Source organism: Callorhinus ursinus, unplaced genomic scaffold (genome assembly GCF_003265705.2).
Source record: "Callorhinus ursinus isolate GAN/ISIS: 27379988/994484 unplaced genomic scaffold, GSC_fseal_2.0 scaffold20, whole genome shotgun sequence".
Lineage (NCBI taxonomy): Eukaryota > Metazoa > Chordata > Mammalia > Carnivora > Otariidae > Callorhinus > Callorhinus ursinus.
This window is the reverse complement of record NW_027397082.1, coordinates 24652172-24666615: the sequence shown is the minus strand read 5'-3', so window position 1 is coordinate 24666615 and position 14444 is coordinate 24652172. Positions and strand designations below refer to the sequence as shown.

General features: G+C 41.8%; 1 protein-coding gene across 5 annotated transcripts in view; it reads left to right on the top strand.

Annotated features, from left to right (window-relative positions):
• PLCE1 (phospholipase C epsilon 1) overlaps positions 1-14444 on the top strand; it is a 337159-nt gene that overhangs the window by 96930 nt on the left and 225785 nt on the right. For 3 of the 5 annotated variants that reach the window (XM_073904420.1, XM_073904421.1, XM_073904423.1), the window contains exon 3: positions 11404-11472. The exons of the other annotated variants lie outside the window; for them this stretch is intronic. In XM_073904420.1, the coding sequence (XP_073760521.1) occupies positions 11404-11472 (69 nt within the window). The remainder of the gene's footprint in view (positions 1-11403; positions 11473-14444) is intronic. 5 annotated transcript variants of the gene reach the window in all.

Below are 14444 nucleotides of genomic sequence, written 5' to 3'. Positions count from 1 at the left end.
CTAGGAATAAATCTAACCAAGGAGGCAAAGGATCTGTACTCAGAAAACTATAAAATACTCATGAAAGAAATTGAGGAAGACACAAAGAAATGGAAAAACGTTCCATGCTCATGGATTGGAAGAACAAACATTGTGAAGATGTCAATGCTACCCAGAGCAATCTACACATTCACTGCAATCCCCATCAAAATAGCATCCATTTTTTTTCAAAGAAATGGAACAAATAATCCTAAAATTTGTATGGCACCAGAAAAGACCCCGAATAGCCAGAGGAATGTTGAAAAAGAAAAGCAAAGCTGGCGGCATCAGAATTCCAGACTTTCAGCTCTATTACAAAGCTGTCATCATCAAGACAGTATGGTACTGGCACAAAAACAGACACATAGATCAATGGAACAGAATCGAGAGCCCAGAAATGGACCCTCAACTCTATGGTCAACTCATCTTTGACAAAGCAGGAAAGAATGTCCAATGGCAAAAAGACAGTCTCTTCAACAAATGGTGTTGGGAAAATTGGACAGCCACATGCAGAAGCATGAAACTGGACCATTTCCTTACACCACACACAAAAATAGACTCCAAATGGTTGAAAGACCTAAACGTGAGACAGGAGTCCATCAACATCCTTAAGGAGAACACAGGCAGCAACCTCTTTGACCTCAGCCGCAGCAACTTCTTCCTAGAAACATGGCCAAAGACAAGGGAAGCAAGGGCAAAAATGAACTATTGGGATTTCATGAAGATAAAAAGCTTTTGCACAGCAAAAGAAACAGTCCCCAAAACCAAAAGACAACCGACAGAATGGGAGAAGATATTTGCAAATGACATATCAGATAAAGGGCTAGTATCCAAAATCTATAAAGAACTTATCAAGCTCAACACCCAAAGAACAAATGATCCAATCAAGAAATGGGCAGACGACATGAACAGACATTTTTCCAAAGAAGACATCCAAATGGCCAACAGACACGTGAAAAAGTGCTCAACATCACTTGGCATCAGGGAAATCCAAATCAAAACCTCAATGAGATACCACCTCACACCATTCAGAATGGCTAAAATTAACAAGTCAGGAAACGACAGATGTTGGCGGGGATGCAGAGAAAGGGGAACCCTCCTACACTGTTGGTGGGAATGCAAGCTGGTGCAACCACTCTGGAAAACAGTATGGAGGTTCCTCAAACAGTTGAAAATAGAGCTACCATACGATCCAGCAATTGCACTACTGGGTATTTACCACAAAGATACAAATGTAGGGATCCGAAGGGGTACGTGCACCCCAATGTTTATAGCAGCAATGTCCACAATAGCCAAACCGTGGAAGGAGCCAAGATTGTCCATCAACAGATGAATGGATAAAGAAGATGTGGTATATATACACAATGGAATATTATGCAGCCATCAAAAGGAATGAGATCTTGCCATTTGCAACGACGTGGATGGAACTGGAGGGTGTTATGCTGAGTGAAATAAATCAATCAGAGAAAGACATGTATCATATGACTTCACTGATAGGAGGAATTCCTAATCTCAGGAAACAAACTGAGGGTTGCTGGAGTGGTGGGGGTGTGGGAGGGATGGGGTGGCTGGGTGATAGACATTGGGGAGGGTACATGCTATGGTGAGCGCTGTGAATTGTGCAAGGCTGTTGAATCACAGATCTGTACCTCTGAAACAAATAATGCAATATATGTTAAGAAAAAAAGAAGATAGCAGGAGGGGAAGAATGAAGGGGAGTAAATCAGAGGGGGAGACGAACCATGAGAGACGGTGGACTCTGAAAAACAAACTGAGGGTTCTAGAGGGGAGGGGGTGGGGGGATGGGTTAGCCTGGTGTTGGGTATTAAAGAGGGCACGTTCTGCATGGAGCACTGGGTGTTATGCACAAACAATGAATCATGGAACACTACATCAAAACTAATGATGTAATGTATGGTGATTAACATAACAATAAAAAATTTTTAAAAAGCGAAAAAAAATCTGTAAGTGAAAGAAAATAGAAAATTTGACATTTTGGCTAGCCTGATGGATAGCAATTTTATCTCACTCTTGTTTTCATTTATATTTTCCTGATTACTAGTAAGGTTGAATATTTTTCAGTTTATTGGCTACTTAGGCTGCTTCTGGAAATTACCTATTAATATCTTTTGCCATTTATATGTTTGGTTATTTGTATTTTTCTAATTGGTTTGTAAAGTTCTCTGTATAGTTGGATTATTCCCCTGCTTTACATATGTTGCAAATACCTTCTTCTACTCCACAACTTTTATCTCTTTTGTCTCTGTTCAAATGATCATATGTTGTATAGAAATTTTAGATTTGAATGCAGTCTAACATTTTCCTTTTTAATTTCTGTTTTTTGTATTTTTATTATATTCCCTGCCCCATGATTATAAAGATATTCTCAAAATGTTAAATATTTTGCTTTTCACATTTGAATTTTTATTCATCTGGAATTTATTTTTGTAATTAGGTAGAAATCTAATTGATTTTTACCAAGCTGCCACGTACAGTTGGGTGTATTTTTTCCTTTGCCATCTTTATACTTTTTGTTTGTTTTTCTTGTCTTATCACACTGCCTAGTACTTTCAGTGCAGTATTAAATTGGTGTGTCCTCAGCCCTATGCTAAATCTCATTTAATTTGATTACACTAATAGCCAATAATGCAGGTATTATCTCAACTTTATAGATGAAGTAAATGAAACTTGGAGAGGATAAATAATCTTCCCAGAGTCACACAGTAGCTTAAAGTAAGTAACAGAGTCAGTATTCAAATCGAATTCTTAGTGACTACAAAGTTGAACTGCTTATACTGCCTCTTGTCACAAATGACTTGGGGAAAAGATATTCCTTCTACCTTGCCTGCTCTTGCCCAGATTCTCTATGTATAATGAGGAAAGGAGATTTTGTTGAAGTCATGCCAGAAAAGCACTTCCAATGTGTCTGAACAAAACCAATAGACTTTGTTTAATTTAGACCTGCCAAAAGCAGATTAAAGAACCTTGTAAGTATGGAACAGGTCTTATTCCAGATGGTATAAGCATTCACTCAGGTAAAACAAAACAAAACAAAACAAAAAAAAGTCACATCTTGGTGGAACTTCAGAAAGAAGTATATCTTCATAGTAAGTTAACATTCTCAGGAATATTAACAAGTAACTGGAATTTCCTTCCTTCCTTTCTCCTTTTCTTCCTCCCTTCCTCCATTCCTTCCTTCCCTCCCAGCCTCTATGCATAAAAGATTTGAGGCAGCTTGCACATATCTACCCAAAACAAAATAAAATAATAAGATGAGAAAAACAGGAAAAAAAGGAAAAATAAATATGGTGAAATTAATGCTTGCCTTAGCGTCATTTGCAAGAATTTGGCCACAACATAGCCCTAAGCATCCTAGCAACTAAAGCAAAGAAAATCTGTCCAGCTACACAATTCATAGTGACCATGGGATCAAAATAGAACCGTTGCTATGGGGATACATAGCATTTCCTAATTCTACCATGGCCCTCATACAGGGACCCTCTGTGATGATGTGGGCAGTGTTCACCAACATCTTCTCAGTAATGGGGAAGTACACCTCACCTGTACCCGTTCTCCTACTCAACGCCAAGCTCTTGCAGGCACCATATCTATTTAATTCTTCCTTTTATACCAGAGCCCAGCACAGAGCCTGATACATAGTAGGTGCTCAGGATATATTTTTTGAATGAATGAATATTATTTGTAACATCCACCAATAAAAGCCAATGGCTGGATACAAGATCAATGTGCAGAAATCAATTCTATTTCTTTAGCAATGAACAATTCCAAAATGAAATTAAGAAAACCACTCCATTTATAATATCATCAAAAAGAATGAAATACTTAGGAATAAATTTAACAGAAGAGGTACAAGACTTGTACACTGAAAACTACAGAACAGCGTTGAAAAGTCAATGGCAAAACGTTGGAGCAAATTTATTAAAAGCAATTTTATGTGAAGTAAAAATATTGATATTTTTAGGTATGTGGCTTTCCAATGATTTGATTTGATCAAAGACTATAATTTAAATTTTTTATGGGAATAAATAGGCCAAACATACTTCTGGCAATTCTGTATGACCATTACTTTTTACGTCCAAGCTCCTGGTAAGAAGGAACAGGAGAGAATTGGGATTTTCATTCTTGGTCAAGAATCTGAAGGGTAAATAATACATGTTGCCAATAAAGGGTATTGCTAGAAACTTAGATGAATCTATAATATACCATAATTGCTTTGTGAGTTGGGAAAGGGTATATTAGGTAAAATAAAATCAGGATGTATGGGGAAAATGAGAAACTGCCTCAAATGTTTAGCAGCGTCTAATTCATACTAAGGATCCTTGTATTAATTACTGAGTTCAGCCATTAATCTGTATTCTGATACCTGCCTTAAAAAAATGTGTCTGCTGTCATTAGCTGATTTTTACTGAGCCCACAATGTGGGCCTACTACTTTTGCAAACAACTTCACTGATGTTCTTGCATGTAATGCCCTCAGCTCTATAAAAGGGGCGCTACTATTACTATTTCCTTTTACAGAAGAGGAGACTGGGGCCTAGAGAAGTTAAGCCACTTGCCCAGGGTCACACAGGAGACGTGGCAGTGCCAGAAACCACACCCACACCCTGGCCCAGGAACCACACAGCCTGTGCACCCAACCACCTCGCCGTGTTGCCCCCACTTATTTCTAGCCCAGTAAGAGCAAACACGTGTTTCCTGTGATTGGCCAGAAGTGATTTTCCCTGTTAGATATGGCGTGTTGGATGTACTCTTGGGGCCTTGTTTTGGTTTTGTCCTCGGGACACCACAGTTAAAGAATCGCCCAGATTTTAAGACCATCTTTCCAGAGTCTCCTAGAATTTTAGGATAAGCAGCTACAGTTTGTATGGCATTTGCCAAGTGCTGGACTCAGAAACGTTACTGCTCCAGCAGGGGCCTTGACATGGGCATGATTCCCAGGCTTAGTTCCTGCCTCACAAGGATTCTCATTCTGTCAAGGGAACAGAGTTTGTAGTGAAGACCTTGGGCTCTTAAGTTAACCGATACAGTTCAAATCCTGGTTTAATCATGGAAACTTCCCCACGGTGGTGTTGGAAGGAATAACTAGGCCTGTCATTTAGGGCACTTTGCACACTGTGGGGGCACTTAGACAGCTTCTCAGAATGGTAGCGGCTAAAACACACCACCTTTTACAAAACTGGATATCGGTGTGGGGAGTGCATCTTGACAACAGGCAGACGCGACCGACGATGGTCCAGAGCCGACAGCCGCTTTGTGCTGCAGACTGAAAAGGCCGCTTGGACACTCGCCAGCCCGGACTTTGAAAATTTAAACATTTTCAAAATTATTTTTAACCAAACTTAAAGAACAGGGATTCCCACAGTGTGAAGGAGGCTGCCGCAGCTTTGCCATTTCCCATGGGGAAAGGGACCAAGGGAAGCTTCCTTTTGTTGGTGGAAGAAAGGAGGGAGAGGGCCACAGTGCAGGGTGGGGACAAGCACAGGACTGGGAGCGCCATGCCCGGGTCCTCAGCCAGCTACCCCTTGAGCTCCTGGCGCTTTTTCCGCCTCCATAAAACCAGGGAGCTGGACTACAGACCCTCCTGATGCTGACATTCTGTGAAACCATAAACGCCTCCGTTGAGCTGCAGTTTAATGTGGGCCCCCAGCTTTTATGGAGGGGGCGTCTGAGCCCTTGCAAAGATGTCTCTGTATCTTTTACGCAAGTCCCAGGGAAGGCATTGTCCTTCCTATTACCCAGTGCCCTATATCCCAGCTTATAAACTGCTCTTGAAATTTGGAGCCAGGAAAAAGTTTGTTTCTCAGCTTGTACCCTTAAGTTTTTTTTTGGATTGGATGACATCTGTGCTACCCCCTCAGTGTGTTTCTCTTGTGACTCCCTTTGCCAAGAAGCTCAAGAGCTACATACAGTGGTTAACAATAGTTAACCTCAGACAACTCGGGGGGCTCTAAATCCTCAGAGCTAGATACTGTTGTTGTTTGACTTTATGTACTATAATATAGAAACCACACCAAATCCTTCTGCAGCATTCAACAGGGCATCAATCGCTGACGCAGAATGACATAGTGACTAGATGCGGACATACACGAATGCTGTCCCTATCAGTGGCTTCTATTGTCCTGCTCTTTCCCCACACCCAGCGAGCATGAAACAGTAGCAGCACCTGGTACTCGGTAAGGGCCCACTCTGGACTTGGCACGAAGTGCTTTATATGTGTTTTCTCATTCAACAACTTTGTGTTTGCGGCTATTATTATTTTCTTTATTTAAGGGTGAAGAAAGACACTAGAAAGTTAAGTAGCTGGACAAGGTCTCAAGTGAGTGAGAGACCACCCCTTTCCTTCACTGGTGGTGGACAGGCAGGCCAAGGGGGTCCCATTAGACCCAAAGAATTCCTTTGGCCCTGGGAGTCCTAGTGGCAGAGAGGCTTTGGCCCATCTAGTATTAGCTTGTTTATGTGGACAATTACTAAGCCAAGCACAAGCAAACAAAAACCAGGAGTAAACACAAGGACGGGAAGGGGAGAATGGATGACCACAGAAGATGGGAGAAACCTCTGGGTTCTGACTCTCCTGAGATCTATTCTGAACTCCCACTGAGCCTATTTGTTTGGGGAACCCTGTGGAGTCTCAGAAATGTCAACTCATTTTTTTGGAATGTGTACGGAGTCAGGCTGTGGTTGGGGGATGGTTCCTGGGACTGCCTGCGTTGCCCCAGACTTGGATCTACTCTGAGTCCAGCTTGGCTGCAGGTCACAAACCCTGCCCACCCCTAACAGGGTTGTAGAAACATTTCCCAGTTTTGCCTGGCTTCCAGGGCTGGCACTAATGGAGGAAACTGTCAGCCTATTCGGTCACAAGCCCTAAGCCGATCCTGCATGGTGGCATCTTTAGCGCCTGTCCTCACTCCTCTTCCCACTGAATACAGGACTGGCCATGAGTAGGGACAGAATGGGAAGTTGTCCCCAGGCCTCGTAGATAGACTAGGTTTAAGTACAGCCTTCTTTGGCCATTGGACTCAGCTGGGAATATGTCCACAGTCTGTATGCAGACATGTAAGTGTGACCAAATAATAAGACAACTTTTAACATTTCACATTCAAAAGTATCTTGCATTCAGTCAACAAATATTCATTGAGTATCCCCTGTGCCGAGCATGATTCCACATGCTGGGGGCACAGCAGCAAGCAAGCTAATCTGGGCCTGCTGATAGGGAGCTTGCCACAAATGATTCTGCAGGCTTTTGTCTCCGGTGTGGTCAAGTGCTGTGCTTGAGAAGCCTTGTCTTTTGGAATCCCTTTGGTTGGCTCTGCCTTTAATCTGGAGATGGTATCATTGCTCGAAACATTTTTGGAACTGCCCTTTAGGAATCGCCTTCAGAGCTAGTCTGGGCCACAAAGGAAAATCCATCTCACTATTTTATAGCCACACCTAGCTTGTGACCAAAAATGGTATTGCCCTGCTTGATGACCCACTTTATTTCGCAGACTTGGCTCTGATTGACTTGCCTGTAAGCCAAAATTACATCCACCCTCTGAGGATGGATATTTACCACCACTGAGCATATTAGCAGTCATTTGGATAATTTTGAAATAATTTCTCACTTGCCCCAACTCCCATCACCCTTGGCTCTATAGCCACCACTTAGCCCAGGCTCCCTTATGGTGGAATAACCTCCTTCTGCCTCCACTTTCCCTACCAGGTAGGGAGCCCTTGGAAAACAGGACCATATAGTTATACCCTCTGCAGTGCCCAACATGGAACAGATATTCAAAAATGTGTATTTACTAAAATGGAATGTACAGCCTCTGAAGGAAGTTTCCAAAGAGGTGTTCCAGAATTGCTCTGAGTGACAAGAGTGTCACTGGAAGAACGGGTAGTGTTAGCATCATATATGGAGCTCTGGAATCTGTTGGGCCTGGCTCCAGTCCCTATTTGCCCCCTTAACTAGCTGTGTGGCTGACTGCATAAGGCATTCATTCCCTCTGAGCCTTCATTTCTGCATCTGTGGAATAGGAATGATAATACTGCCTCTTAGGGGCTTTTATAGGGCAAGTGAGAATATTCATGTAATGTCCTTAGCACAGGGCCTATTGCATAGTACACTCACTCAGTAAATGGGAGTGATATTATTATTGTTATTATTACTATGGTGGTGGTGGTGATGGTGATGGCTAGTGAAGCTGGCAGGAGCAATAGACTGGTGGTTAAGGAGCACACCAGACAACTCTGGTACCATTGCTTACCAGCTCACCACCACCTCACTCCTCTGTGCTTCGGGGGTCTCTTCATCTATAGAACAGGAACCATAGTAGTATCTACGTTGCAGGGTTGTTGTGAGGGCTCTGTGAGGTGTGCCAGTAAACTGTTAGCACAGTGCCTAGCACATGATAAATACTTTGTAAAGTTTCACATTGTGATCAGTAACACATCCAAAGACAAATGATCTGCCTCTGGCATCCCCACCAGTCTCAAGCCAGCCAGTGAGCAGTTATGAAACCTTAGCTGGTCTCTTCCCCCAAGCAAGGGCTTTCCCTTTTCCCCTCTCTTAATCCCCTTCTCATCCAGCAGCAATGTGGCCTGTCACATCTTCCTGTCCCACCTGATTCAGGGACCGTAAGATCCTGAAGTAATCACTTGTGGTTGCCCGTTGGGAACCCCTGGGCTTTCTTGTTCATCAAAAGTTATAGGAAGACAAATGGACTTCTGGCTTAAAACAACACTGCTTTTCCTGGGAGTTACCTTTACTTTGAAGGCATCTGCACCTTTGGGAGGCTCTCATATCCTGCAGCATGGCAGGCTCCCACATCCCTGGATTGGTGCCTTCCACCATTACCCCCTTGATACAAGGTTTTTTTGCACGCAGATTCACCTTGGGTTGTTTGCTACCTTTTATTCTCTTGAATAAAACTGTGAGTAATTAAAAAATTCTGAATTTCTATTTGGAAAACATCCTACTCTTGATGAGACCAGAACAATCCAAATAACTCTACGTTTACACCAGAGGCCAGATTAACAAAACCCAAAGATGAATATTTTTTTTTCTCTCCATCTAGAAAAGTTGTATTTCACAGCAGTTCTTACAATACCCTGACTCTGGATCAGGGCCCTCCCCTGATTCTGGATATTACATCATTTTATTTCAGCTAATGTAAACACTCATCACCCTGTGTGTTGCAGGATTTTTCAGTACGGTTTGAGATTGGGCTTCATTCGGTGGGTCTGGGTTGTTGCAGTGATTAATGGTTTCAGAAGGAAGTGCAGCAGGAAGAGGCTTTGCAGGAATGGAAGAGGTGAGGCAGCTCCATGTGAGATCCTGCAAAGGGATTAAGATTTGGCACCGACTTGGTTTCTGTGCAGCCTCTTAGGCAGAGAGCCTGGGGAGAGGGAAGCAGGCTGTCAGCTGGGGCTTTGCACGCTCTCAGCCTGCCTTGAGGGTTGGTTGGCTCTTCCCTCTCTCTGCAGTACCTAATTTTACCTTATTAAAGGATGGATGTGGATGCTGGAGGCTTAAGGAAGACCAGGTAAGGGCTCCCATTGTCCACAAATCCCCCATTGTCCTTAATGCATGGGATCCTGGGGACCGTTCCTTCACTCACACCGCTGTGCAGTGTTGGCCAAAACACAATTCCTGTGAGACATTTCACAGAGAAGATCAGGGAAGTTTCTTTCCTAGTTAAGAAAATTTCTAAAATGTTTTAGCCCCAAGTACTTAACTGTAGAGATACAATTTTTTTCTTTGAAATCAGAGCTTTAAGATTACTTATTTGCATTTTAATCTATTAGATCTTGAAAAGAATCCTGATGGTTTATTAGATGTTTGTTTTCCTTCCTTTTATAATGACCTGTGATGTATTATATATCAACATCTAGTTTAATGAAAACAAATGATTCGTTATTCTTTGAATAAGTTGATCTTTTTGCAGATTTGATTTGTTTTTCTCTTTTTTAATCTTTTGACTGTGCATATGGTAATGGTAAGGAATATCCTTAAGTGTAGCTAATTTTTAAGAGGAAAAAGTATATACTTAGGAGTTCAATTCCATCATATTTGATAGGATCCCTATTTGAAATGAGCTACGTGTTTTTTGATGCTTCATATAGAGTTTATTAAAATAATATTTTTCTCAGTGTAAATGTCCATAGCTGGTGGGAAAGGTGATGCAGCTTGTCTGTGTTAAGCTATTTATTTACAAACATTAAAAGCAAGTTAGACCTTTGATAAGATTAGCTCAAGAAGAGATAGTTGGAAGAGTAGTTTTCTGCTCACCACCAACTTAATTCCAAATTCTGTTCCTTTTCTTAAAAAAAAAAAAATCTGGAGTTAAAAATAACCCAGAATAAAACTTGAAAACTGTTTTGTTTCTCTGTATTTGGCTAACTTCATTGCAAAGTGCTGTGTTTAAGGAATTCAAACTATGAGGACTACTCTTGAAATGGTTCACGCAATTCTATCTATGAGTTTCTATAACCTTTTTCAAGAGCATATGCTGTTTTGTGAGTATTAGGATTAAACTTTTCAGTGAGTCTTCATTCCTCCTACAGCCCTAGGAGATGGATAACAACTCTAAGAAAATAACATGAAAAATTGTGTCAGTTTCCTGACACAAGCGCAGTTTTCCGGTGTCCACCATAGTGTAGAGTTGCCAAAGTGAGGAAAGGGGGGGCATTTGGCACCCCTCATTACAATGAGTGACTGCCTCGGACTGTTGTGGCTGACAGAGGCAAGGACCCGTGATCCCTATTATTTATTGTAAGTGAAATGTTTTTGTTAAATGTAGGAGACTCTGACCCAAAAAACTTTGGGTGAGAGGAGGTCTGTACATCCAGTTGTTTTTACTGTTTTTGTTTGATGAGCCCTTTAGTTCATGTAGTCCTCTGGTTTTTCCTTTGGAAACAGACTTACAGTAGACCCTTAGCATCGTGTAGTACTTTAACTTAGCATGTTAGCCACTGTGTTTTTTATTTTAGCGGGATCGCTAAAAATAAGGCACTCTTAAAGCAATTTGAGAAGGTGTGAGAGCAGCTATTATCTTTAAGAAAATAAAATCATGCTGAGGGTTAAAACATGCATGCAAACTCTTAATTGTGCTGTGTACATTCTCTTCTGATTATTGAAGAATCTAGGCAAGCTATCACTACAAATGCTTTCCCTAATTGAGCTTTAAAAAAAACTGTGCTGTATAGTGTGGAAATGGTATATTGTCCTGGCTTTCCTTTGTCACATTGATATCTTCTTAAGGGACATCCTTAGTCCTCTAATATTTTTAGAAATCTCAAACAAAATATGTTTTGTTAACAGAATATAACTTTGCCAATGTCTTACCTTATCCTCATTCTATCTTCTTCCTCCTTACTTGTCATTTAGGAGAGAGGGGGAAATAGTCCAGCTAAACAGTTGAGGAATGATTACCAGGAACATCCTAGAGTAATTGCTGTGAGTTATCTTTTCCTTTTCAATGTGCTCTTGACAGAGGTGTGATTTATTTGTTTCTTGTTTTTATTTCTATTGAAATAGCAAGATAATCACGTGGCTGAAAAAAAATTTTAAGTACAAAAAGGTAAATAAATAATGAAAAGCCTCCTCCATGGGTTCCAGACACCCAGTTTCCCCTGTAGGTAATGCCTGAGAGAATTCTGAAAAGGAGTAACAGCACTTTAGATCCATGCTTCTCAAATTTTAGTATGCCTTGGCAAACACCTGCAGAGTTGGTGAAAACACAGCTTTCTGGGCTCCCCTGCCATGTGCCCCTGAGATTCTGACTCTGGAACACTGGGATTGGGCCCCAGAATTTGCATTTCCAGCAGTTTCCCAGGTGCTGACGCAGCTTGGTGGGACCACGCTTTGAACAGAGCCAGTTTAAAGTGAAAGCCTCCTTTTCCTGTGTCCATTTTCCACTGTCTCTCCTCCACTTTTCAGAAGGGCTGCTATTGAAATTAATACCCACAGTAAACCCCTGGGAGAAAACTGGGGTGGCAAATAAATCCCATGTCTGTAATTAGAATTTGGGTGGAGAGGGGGGTGGTGAAGGATGAAGGCATTGTGTGTGATGCCCACACACTGGGTAAAGGGCATTGCCTTATACCTGTAAATTCATATCTCGATTACAAACTGAAATGGTGCCATCAACTCAAGTGAGCACCACCTCCATGAAAAATCTCTTTCTAGGTCGTGATTTTGAGAACATTTGGCATAATTGTATGTATACACACACACACACACACACACACACACATATGCTGGGAAAATGACCCTGCCTCTGCCCCCTTTCACCTCTGCTTCCCTATGAGTGTCACCACATCTCCTCTGTCCCATGGCAAATGACATACGTGAATGTGTTTGACACAAATGAACACAGGTCACACTTTGGTACTGGGCAGTATTTTCCATGAAACCAGCCTAAGTTGGAAAGAGATTTGTTTTCATTTATTTATTGGCTCCATAAATGTTTAGTAGGGGCCTTATGTGCCACACAATGCCAGGCCCTGAGATGCAGCAGTGAGGTGGATGACATGGTCCCAGCCCATGAAGCTTCGGGTGTAATAGAGATCCTTGGAAAGGGAGGCAAGTAGCCCAGCATAGAGATGGAGAAGGGAGAGAAAGGGAGAACTGTAATGTATGATGCACGGGCTTTGTAAATGACTGGTTATATGGATGGAGCCCTTCTAGTTCATGTTCAGTTCAATTAAACAGTTACTCAGGGCAGGTCATCTCACATTAGGACGATTAGGGACACCCATGAAAGTAAAACATAGTTCTTGCCTTCAAGAAATTTGCTATTTAGGGGCCTGTGGTGCAACTCCCAATTGTTCAGCCCTGTACCATTTTCAAAGAGCTTCTCCGTATAGTGTGGTCCCTCAGTGCTAGTGTGATGTGGATTGGATAACAAAATATAATTATTTGTTTCTGGCACCCTCTTCTGCCCCTTCCCAAAGCATCTGTTGCTGCCAGAAGAACAAAAAGGTAAAACACCTACTGAGTTTTATTTAATGCTCATTGCATATGCTGACATGCTCTGCCACAAGAAGCCATTTGAATTCAAATGGCTTAGACATTAAAACTAATAATCTCCATGTTCTCACCTGCAGCATGGAGACATACAGAGAAACAGCATGTGCGTGTGTGTTGTGGGATGGAGAGGGGTTTTGCCAGAGGATCTGTATGTTGAATGATTTCTCCATTGGGGTCAGTCCAGTTTAGGAATCCAGTGGGGTCAACAGGTTGCACCCATGAGGAAAGAACCGTGGCAACCACTGCAAGCTGAGGCAGGTGTGGATGCGGGGAAGAGCCTTGGGGCATTCCAGAGCAGTGACTCCATTTTTGCAACAATTGGCAGAGGGAGTTGTACGCTGGCACTAGCTGGGTAAAGACAATCTGATGAAAATGAAGAGAGCAGAGGTTGGAAATCAATAGGATGGAAACTGTCCTGTGCATGTCTCAGAAGTCACATGCCTTTAGTCCCAGTACTGTGACTTGGGAGTAAATAATAAGAGGGTTCTGAAGGCTAATTTAGGAAGCTGAGAAAGAGCTGAAGATCAGAACCTTTTGTGGCCATTGCTGAGCCATATATATATGTATATATGGCTGTAGTCCATTGATGGCTATCATACATAGCACAGGTGGAAATGGGTGGAATTTGAAGGTCCTAGTGAGAACAGATATAGGGCTATTGTGTTTCTTAGGAATCAAAGGTTCTTGTGAGATAGCTGGCAAAGAAGGGTAAAAACCAGAGTCATGAAACAGATTGTCAGAGTAGTAGAGAAATCCAAGGAGCCTCAACGTAAAAATGGCATCAGGAAATGCCCAGTGGGTGGAAATAGCCAACAGTTCATGAAAATATGGCAGTAGAAAAGGGGTTATGAGCCACCTGACAAGGATAATGAGATTGAGCTGGAAACTGCAATAGGACTGGATAAGCTAAAGACTCGGGCCAATTAGTAATAATGAGGGTGTTTACTCATTTGTAAATTGGCAAAATATCTCCCTGGGATGAATTAGGACAAATGATCATTTCCTGCCCTAATGATTTTACAGAAGAAAAGGAAGAGAAGCACCATAGAAAGTGCAGAGAGTATCTGTGTGTGACCACTGTGATTTAATAACTCTAATAAGTTTAAGTCGAACAGTCTGGTGTAAGAACGGAAAACCAAGATAACATATACATAACAAGAGAAGAAAAGCATGTATATTGTAATAGAGTAGGAATTATGAAAAAAAATGTTAATCAGCCTCAAGAATCTTGCCAGCTAACTTTTAGAAAACACTACCAAACATGTTTTAGGAAGCACAAGATTTGAAAAACCATTTTGGCGGGTGGAGTTGAAAAGAATCAGCTTTTTTCCTATCTCCCCTTCTTTGGCCAACATGGTAAGAATAAATAAGTGTTGGAACTGGAGCGTATTATGCTG